At 37.8% G+C, this 8,919-nt stretch overlaps 2 protein-coding genes across 3 annotated transcripts; both read left to right on the top strand.

Moving 5' to 3' along the window:
• The first annotated feature begins 1,158 nt into the window (after positions 1-1,158).
• Positions 1,159-2,825, top strand: LOC7482291 (plant UBX domain-containing protein 1). 2 transcript variants are annotated; one of them, XM_052455847.1, is made up of 2 exons: positions 1,159-1,403; positions 1,761-2,825. In XM_052455847.1, the coding sequence occupies exon 2, from the start codon at positions 1,833-1,835 to the stop codon at positions 2,583-2,585; it is 753 nt and encodes a 250-aa protein (XP_052311807.1). In that variant the 5' UTR covers positions 1,159-1,403; positions 1,761-1,832; the 3' UTR covers positions 2,586-2,825. The 2 variants fall into 2 exon arrangements, with proteins under 2 accessions (XP_052311807.1, XP_002314044.3); XM_002314008.4 differs by having other exon boundaries at positions 1,159-1,352.
• Positions 2,826-3,329: 504 nt separating this feature from the next.
• On the top strand, positions 3,330-7,836 carry LOC7482290 (cation/H(+) antiporter 28). The gene is made up of 4 exons (XM_002314007.3): positions 3,330-4,615; positions 4,740-5,735; positions 6,219-6,806; positions 7,060-7,836. Exons 1-4 carry the CDS (start codon positions 4,439-4,441, stop codon positions 7,672-7,674), a joined length of 2,376 nt encoding a protein of 791 aa, XP_002314043.1. The 5' UTR covers positions 3,330-4,438; the 3' UTR covers positions 7,675-7,836.
• The last annotated feature ends 1,083 nt before the right edge of the window (positions 7,837-8,919 follow it).

Below are 8,919 nucleotides of genomic sequence, written 5' to 3' on the forward strand. Positions count from 1 at the left end.
TTTTCAAACTAAAACTCCTAGCTCCACTCCTGTTTCTACATCTGTCTCTTCTCTTCTCTTTCTTTTCACCTTAGCCAGAACGACAGCTGTTCTTCTTCCTCCTGCTGTTATTATAATCATTTTTTTTGTTTATGTTTGGGCCTCTGGGCCAGCCTTTTAGATTTTGTTGGTCTTTGTACCGTGGCTGTATTTAAAAAAAAAAAAAAAATTATCTTACTTTAAATTAAATTTTTTTATTGTTTTCTTTTAAATGTATTAATTATAAAATCCACTTTAAAAGTTGATTCTCATTTTTCTATGTCTATAATGCGTTCATAATTAGTATTATTAAGAGACGTTAACAAATAAAAATAATTAAAAGATTATCTTATTTTTCTTATAAAATATTGGTAAGACTTATCATTTTTTCTCCCTTGTCATAAGAAAGTTTTTTTTTTTCAAAGAGAAAAACTTACTGTCGAAACGCCACATATAAGATAAGCTCAAGAAACCTTCATACAAAGAATGCCACATGTTATTATAGGAACATAGACTCTTCATTTTTATTATATAATATAATTTTTTTATATATAAATAATAAAATAACTGGTTGTTCAATCAATAAAACGGCCTTCTGCTAATAATGAGATGATATTCGCATATAAATATAAATTTTTAATTTGATTTGGATGTCCAAATAATTTACCAACTACATTGTTGTAGAAAAATTTACTCAATGAATAAATAGATATAATAATAATAATAATAATAATAATAATAATAATAATTTAATATATTTTTAAATCCTCTCTCATATTTCTCTTAAATTTTTATATTTATTTTTTTAATTAAATAAAAACAAGTAGTTATATTTTGGGGATTATAAATTTTCTTGTTATAAAACACGAGGATGATTGATTTGTATGATTACTAGTTTCGAGGTTAAAGTGTTTTTTATTTTTATTTTGATAATTTTTTATTTGATTTATATTTATTTTTTTATGTGATAGAAAATGCATTTGTATATTCTAACATGATTAAATAAAAATATCACCAAGGATACTTGTTCAATAACAATAATTTTTATGGACAATTGAATTCAAATCCTCAATTATTATTTTTTTCAAATTTGTTTTGTAAAAGGAAAACACTATTTTTTTTTACGCGAAAAGGAAAAGGAAACCTGGAAAGCCGGTTATCCTCCCCAGACATTCATTACACTCTCGGTCTAATTCGGAGATTTTACCAACTAGAAGGAATCCAGCTATCCATTCCGCATCTCGTCCTCGCAAGCTTCTTTCTCCTGACACGCAAAAAGAAGAAGCACTTCTCTCTCTTCTCCAAGCAGCAAAGTCGAAATCTGGTTTCGTCAGGTAAATTGATCTCACTCCCAAATCGATCTCTAACTGGATAATCGTCTACTTGTAGGTTAATTGATCATGGATTTTTGTTAACGATTAGGGTCTCAAACTGTGGTTTGATTCGAGATTCCAATATTTAAATTCTTGATCTGGCTTTCAATTCTCGAGATTAGGATTTTAGGGATTATACTTTCTGGCATGGTTGCATGTGCTTTCTGTTAAGCTTCATTGTTCTTGTAAGCTCCAACATTGTCCTGTTTTGTTTTGTTGTTTCTTGCTTGAAATTTCATCGTACAAGGTTCTGTTTTTCCATATACGCATCAAATTTTGTTAATTCTGTACTGTATTAGTTCTCTTACTGAATCAAGTCTGCGAAAGAAAATGGTTTCATCTTTTTTAATCCTTTTTTTTGGCCAATAGGAGCTTAAAGTAACAGCGGGTCTATATTGGTCAAGACTCTCTCTCTCTGTATTGGGTTCCCTGAATGCACTGATGATCGTGGATTGTTCTTCCCCTTTGCATCTAAAGAGAAGGAGACTTACCACAGTTGATGTCATGGAAGCTGAAGCTGCTAAGGCCAAGTTTGCAGCTGTTAAAGAGAAGTTCGGGCATGACCTCCATGTGTTTGAAACATCGGTAGTCTCTTCGTCGTTGCCTCAAGCGTCCAATGATGAGGATACAGATGATTTTTATGAGTTCACTACAGAGGATTATTATCGACTTCTGCCGACAAAGAAGGAAGATAAATATTTAAAGACAAAAAAGATTCGAGAAGCAGAAGAAGCTGCTCACAGGTCAAGAATAACAAAAACTGCAATTAGGATTCGTTTTCCTGATAATCATACATTGGAGGTGGTATTTCATCCATCTGAAAAGATTCAGAGCTTATTTGATCTTCTCTCAAGAGTGCTTGCTCAGCCAGAAGTACCTTTTTACTTGTATACCACTCCTCCAAAGAAGCAAATCAAAGACTTGTCACAGGATTTTTACTCGACCGGTCTGATTCCTGGTGCAATCGTGTATTTTTCATACGATAAGCCAAATGGAGAGGATAATGCAGCTTTCAGTTCTGGTCCCTTCCTCCAGGAAGAGGTTATGTCTTTGAAAGGTTTGGATGTTGTGCCTGAGCCAGCAGAGCCGGTCCAGACTGCACTGGAACCTGTAAGAACAGCTCCTCCTCCAGTACCACAAGAGCCCAAGGCTGCTGGGAAAAAACCCGTCAAGCCAAAATGGCTAAAAATGTGATCTGACAGAGCTCTTCTAGCCAAGATCCAGCATCCAAAAACAACTCTATGGGATAGAAGCGTGCACGCTTCCAAGGTTGTTTCTTGCTTTTAATTGTGTGAAAGTTGCAACAGTTCCAGAGGAACTCGCTCCTTTTCCTGTGACATTTTTTTTAAAGGTTGTTTATTGCTTATAATTGTGTGAATACAAGTCGACTGTCAGAAAAATAAAAGGGAAGAATGGTTTCTTCTTTTATCTTTATACTGCTCTATGATTATCTTAGAAATTGAAAAATGGATCAAAATGGTGCGCACGGGTCTGTCTTAGTTTGATGACCTATAGTATTTATGTTTGGCAATCCTCTCGACCCTTTTCCACGCATCTAACCAACCATCTTCAAGTGGATTGTGTTCTCCCCCTCACCCCCCCATTCCATGATCGACTCAACTGCAGTTTACTCATGTTAATGTTTTTCAATAATTTCCTGCTTATCATATATCGGGGCAGCAAATTGTGCACCGAAAAACTTTCTTCTTCTGTGCGCGTATGGTTGCTTTTTATGCTGCAAGGTTTTGCACGCGTGTGAAGACGTGAATATAGAGAACATCTTCTGGTAGAAGCAAGCTAGCTACCTCTGATAGGTTCCAATCTATCTTTACCACACAATGTCGTTGTTGTGTATATGAGCCATCACTTTCCTCTGATATTACTTGAATCCAAATTCAATTCGATTACAAATAAGTCATGGATGGCTGAAGGGATGGAGTGAACTGGTGAATAAAATCTACAGATGACTTTTTAGCATGAAGTTTGACTAAAATGGATCCAAAAGTCGATGACATGACATTCCAGACCATTGGTGGCTGGTCTGGTTATCTCTGTTGTTCAGAAAAGTTGCCATTAAGCAAAAGGAAAGAGAAAATGTCACAGTTGCAAAATTAAGTTAAATTAAATGGTAACTGATATGTCTGAGTGAATAAACGAATAGCAAACGTCCAAGATTTTGGATAACGGGAGAGAAAGGAAAGCATCGGGCAATGCTTTATTTATTCTCCAAGCGAAGCATGCCAAGACTTACCTGCAAGAAAAGTTGATCGGTTGTTAGTAAAAAGGAATCATGTAATAACTATTACATGGTAAATTATATCTGATTGATTGTTACACAGAGACAAAAGACATTGAGATATTCTTAAGGCCTCAACCTGTCATGTATCTTGTTTATTTCTTACTTCTCCTCTGTTGTGTCATAGGCTCCGTGGCATCTCTTCTTGTACTTATTATTCTGTTTCATTGAATTAGCTGATTTTATCGAAGTCCTTAACCTGCAAAACATGTTGAGCTTCATTAGGCCGATTGTTATGTTCTATTTCTAGGATGTAATGGAAATCGACCATACAAAAAAGTAAAGGAAAATGTGAAGTTTGTCTTCTTATTTTTCTGTTTATTTTGTTGGCCTAGAAAATTTACATGTTTGATTAGTCCATTTAATGATAATAATTTTCTAATATTTTATCAGCCAATAAATTAATGACTTTGTCTCGAGGCATTTACCATAATACTAATTGGATCACTGGACTTTTTTTTAATTCATGATGATAATATCCTGATTTAGAGTTCGACATGTGATTTGATTTACTCCAGAACATCACCCCACTTAGATGGCTTAATTTCCTGAAATTACTCCCCCATTTTCTCCTCATAGCAGGCAATCAATTATAGCCATTCAACTCAAAAAAACCAATAGACGAAAAAAAATGGTGCACTCCGTGAAAAATAGAAAGGTTTCGTTTGCAGACAGCCCTCTGCAATTCAGGAGGAGGGGGGATAATAAAGAAAGAGAGAGAGACAGAGAGAGAGAAGCAAAGACGTAGGGAATGGAAAGCGTTCACGCAGTTAATGGCTCAGCTCCAGCTTGCCCTGATTTCATTTCGTATACGGTAAAAAATGCAGCAGGAAAGGTGATTTCCATCGGCTTGGCATTTGTTTTCAGCAACCTCTCACACCAGCTTCTAAAGCCTCTATCCCAACCACGCATAGCTTCTGATATTGCTGTAGGTTTCTCTCCTACCCCTCTCTTTCTTCCGTTCAATAAATACGTGACAACTATTTCCAATTAAGAAGCTTGATTTTGTTATTGAGATGGTATTTCTTGTGTGTAATCTTTATTGGCCGCAGGTGGGCCTGGTTCTTGGCAACATAAGTTTGATACGCCATGCTTTCGATGAACAATTTATCGACATATTAAATTCTATTGCTGAATTTGGTATGATATGTTACATGTTTGTGCTGGGAATGGAAATGGATCCATATGTAATCTTTAAAGCACCATCAAGAAATGCTATGGTAGCCTATGCTGGAATGGTGCCCACAATCATTTTAGTTTGCAGCATAACCCCATTGCTGCACTATTATCAGCACCCTACCATTGGTTTCACTCTTTCCCTCTCCACCACTCTCTCTGGCAGTTCCTCCCATATACTAACTCGCCTTATAACCAGTCTCAAAATAGGCAAGTCAGATATAGGAAAACTTGTAATTGCAGCAGGAATGCACTCTGACATGATATCCGTGCTTCTCGTCTCCATCGGATATCTTCTTTTCCCAACCGCTATCACAGTTAACGATATTGCTGCAAACATTAGAATGACCTTAACTATGGCTGCTGCTTTGCTGCTCCAAATAATTTTCACGGCCACAGTTTCACCCATCTTTATGAACTGGGTGAACAACGAAAACCCTGAAGGGAAACCCATGAAAGGTTCCCACTTGGTGCTTTCCATTGCCTATATGGCATTTGTTTGCAGCGGTGCCCCGATTTATGGATACAGTCCCATTCTCAGCGCATTCGTGGCTGGAGTTTTCTTACCGAGTGAGGGGAGAGTATCAAAATGGGCAGTTGGCAAAATCAACTACCTATTACCTACCATTTTCTACCCAGTGTTCTTCTTTTGGATGGGGTTTCATGCTGATTTCAGCAAATTTGAAGCTAGCCATTGGGGAACATGGGGAAGGTTTTTGGTCCTTGTATTCATCACAATATTTGGCAAAGTGATTGGAACAGTCATATGCGGGGCGATGTTAGGTTTTCATCAGCGTGAATCTGCTGAACTCGGTCTCCTTTTAACTGCAAAAGGCCACTTTCATGTATTTCTTGCAGTTATTGGAATCCTGGTAGGTTCCCTGCTTCTCACTATATCGATTCTGTTACGTTCTTCTTCAGTTTTTGCTTTTTCAAACGAAGTAGATGACTGGTTACTAACCATGACACTTAAGTTTGAAATATGTTGATTACTGATTTCCAAGTAGATAATTGACAGTTAAAAATGTCATGAAAGGCCTTCGTTTTTTATAAAAGCATCGATGAGGATTTTAGGTGACAAAAAGCAGCCAAAAAGTAGTAGTTTATGCCCCACAACATGAAGTCCATTGATTTTCCAGCTGTGCTTTGAGGCAAAAAACTTTCAATCTGAATAATATTGCAAAACAATTAAGTTCAGCAATACCAAGATTTGGAAAACAATGGTTTTGGTAAGTTCATGTCAGTTGCAGCGTTATTGAACATATCATGCATTCATGCATTCAATGCAATTTAGCAATGGAAAGTTATGTTAACTCGTTTCTAATATTGTATTCATTTTGTTAAATTGATTGCAGTTAAACATAACAACTACTACGACTAGCATTTCAATCATTATTGTGATCTTCCTTTCGGTTCTACCCACCCCATTAGTTGTGTCACAAATCATAAAACGTGCGAGGAAACGTGCACCTACGCAACGAGTGGCTCTTGAGTGGCTCGACCCCTCTAATGAGCTTCGGATCCTGCTATGTATTCAAGGAGTGCATAACGTGCTTTCAACCATCAACTTCATGGAAATTTCTCAAGGGGCATCAGATCCAGGAATTCTGGTTTATCTTACCGACATGGTTGAACTCACAGATCACATAGCTTCTACACTGGTTCAAGAAGGAATGGACACTGTGACCGTGATGGACAAGGATGTAACCGAGATGAGAGATCAGATCTCTACTGCAGTCCAAGCTTATGTAGAGGAAAATGGCAATGGTATAACACTCAGACGAATGCTTGCTCTCTCAACATTCGATGGCATGGCCAAAGATATCTGCAATTTAGCAGAGGACTTGATGATCTCCCTCATCATATTGCCATTTCACAAGAACCGGCATGCAAATGGGACATTGGACGGGGGTAATCCTGGGTTCAGATATGTGAACCGTAAGGTAATTATCACTAATCAATAACCTTTAATAAAAAAAAAATAACTGCAGACGTTTTGATTATTTTTTTTTCTTTTATTACTAATTACATATAACCAAGAATTTGTCTTTCATCTGCAGCCAGGAACTGACTCACGATTTAGCATCATAAATCATGCATCACTTATCTAATTTCTGCATTCGTGCAACTTGTCTGTGAAAAATTATCAACCATAATGCCAATATATGGCTTAACTATGGTTTTGGTTTCAATTAGGTGCTCCGGAATGCACCATGTTCAGTGGGGATTCTTGTGGACCGAGGTTATGGGTTGGTAGAGAAAATATCAAAGTCAGTAAGCTCTTTCCAAGTAGCAGTCATCTTCTTTGGTGGCAAAGATGACAGAGAAGCACTAGCTTATGCAGGTCGTGTTGCACGACATCCTGGAGTAAAACTCACGGTGATAAGATTCCTACTTGATAGTGATTCAGTGACTACCTCGAGAAGAGCTGGCAATTATAGGATAAATGCTGCTAAGCAGGAAGAAGAGATGAAGCTTGACGATGAGAGTTTTGCTCAATTCTATGAGAGACACATCGCTGGGGGGCATGTTTCCTATAGCGAGAAGCATGTTGCCAATTCAGCCGAGACCTATACTACTCTGAGATCATTGGAAGGACAGTATGGGCTAATAATAGTAGGGCGTGGTGGGAGGGTGGACTCGATATTGACAATCGGCATGAATGACTGGCAGCAATGTCCGGAATTAGGCCCTATAGGGGATGTTCTTTCAGGGTCTGATTCCTCACACACAACCTCTGTTTTGATCATCCAACAACATAGTCTTAAGGGAGAATTAGATGGTGTGGATGATGAGTTTTCCATCATGTAAATCTCTAGAGAGATGGTTCTAAAATTTAGGACACTAATTGTAGGAAAGAAGCAGAATAGTTGTAGATAGAGCTGGTAGAAAGGAAAGAAATCATGCAGATGGAAAGGTAGAATGTAATCTATGATTATTCACTTAATGAGATAAGAAAAAATGGAATAATTATACCATGTGTTTTAAGAGCTTGCTAAGGTTGATAATGTATCATCTTACCATGGTACCATGCCGTATTCTCTAGTAAAAGAAGTCATTTCCTGCCATATCAGACTACGTAGACTGCATAATTTACTGGAGACATTTTGTTTTTTCGCCGAAGAATAACTTAAATCAAGACTTCTTTAATGGCTATGCTATGCATTTCTGCGTCACATCAACTAACAGATGTCATTGCAAAGACTTCGCTTCTACTCTTTGCTTCCTAGTAGAGCTAATAGTGGGTTGCTATGGTGCCATTACTATGCCGATGGCCATATGGGCAAATCCAATAATCCTAATGGACATCGACGTTGTGCTGGTGCCGAAGCATGGGCATTCTAGCCTTCCCAGCTATTAGGATTCTCCTGCCTCGGTAAACTGCACTGATGAGCTTTTGGGCAAGACTATATTTGTTGATAGAGTTAACCAAAAGCCTCTAGTCCCGTTGCTCCTTGGTGGCGTGGAGCTCGCGTAACGAACATGTATAGAACACGTTCATTTGCCGATTGCATCCTGAGAATTGCCTTATTCTGCATACCCCGAGGAAAAGATCCAACAGCGTAGGCCTGTGTAGCTAACGAGATTCTGCTTTGGGCCAACAAAATCCCATGTTGGGCTCTGTGCATACCAGCTAAATCCTCAATATTTTGCAATCCATACAAATCACTAGTGACCATCTCAAATGCTAACCTTCCCGCTGACAAAAAATAGTGGGCTGTTGAGTAGCTATGATTTAAAGGTAGGCTTCCTTTTCTCTGTTGCCTATGGTATATGGTGCAGCATGTTACCGCTTACACCAGCAGAGCCCTGAGTGGATACACTAGAATTAGTTTCAGCTTTCAAGGATCACGTCCGAACAGAAAATGAACCTAAGCTGCAGCTCGAATCCAAAAAATAGAACCCGTGTAGAGAAAGGGCATCATTTGCATGAAAAGAAAAAATAACAGCAGTAGGGCCGGTTAAGAGTGTGAATCAATCTGTGAATTATGCTTAAGAAAAACATCAGCATGCAATTTCTCAGGCAAGATTAGCTACAGTACTTTTGTTGTCCAT

This window comes from Populus trichocarpa, chromosome 9 (assembly GCF_000002775.5).
Source record: "Populus trichocarpa isolate Nisqually-1 chromosome 9, P.trichocarpa_v4.1, whole genome shotgun sequence".
Taxonomy (NCBI): domain Eukaryota; kingdom Viridiplantae; phylum Streptophyta; class Magnoliopsida; order Malpighiales; family Salicaceae; genus Populus; species Populus trichocarpa.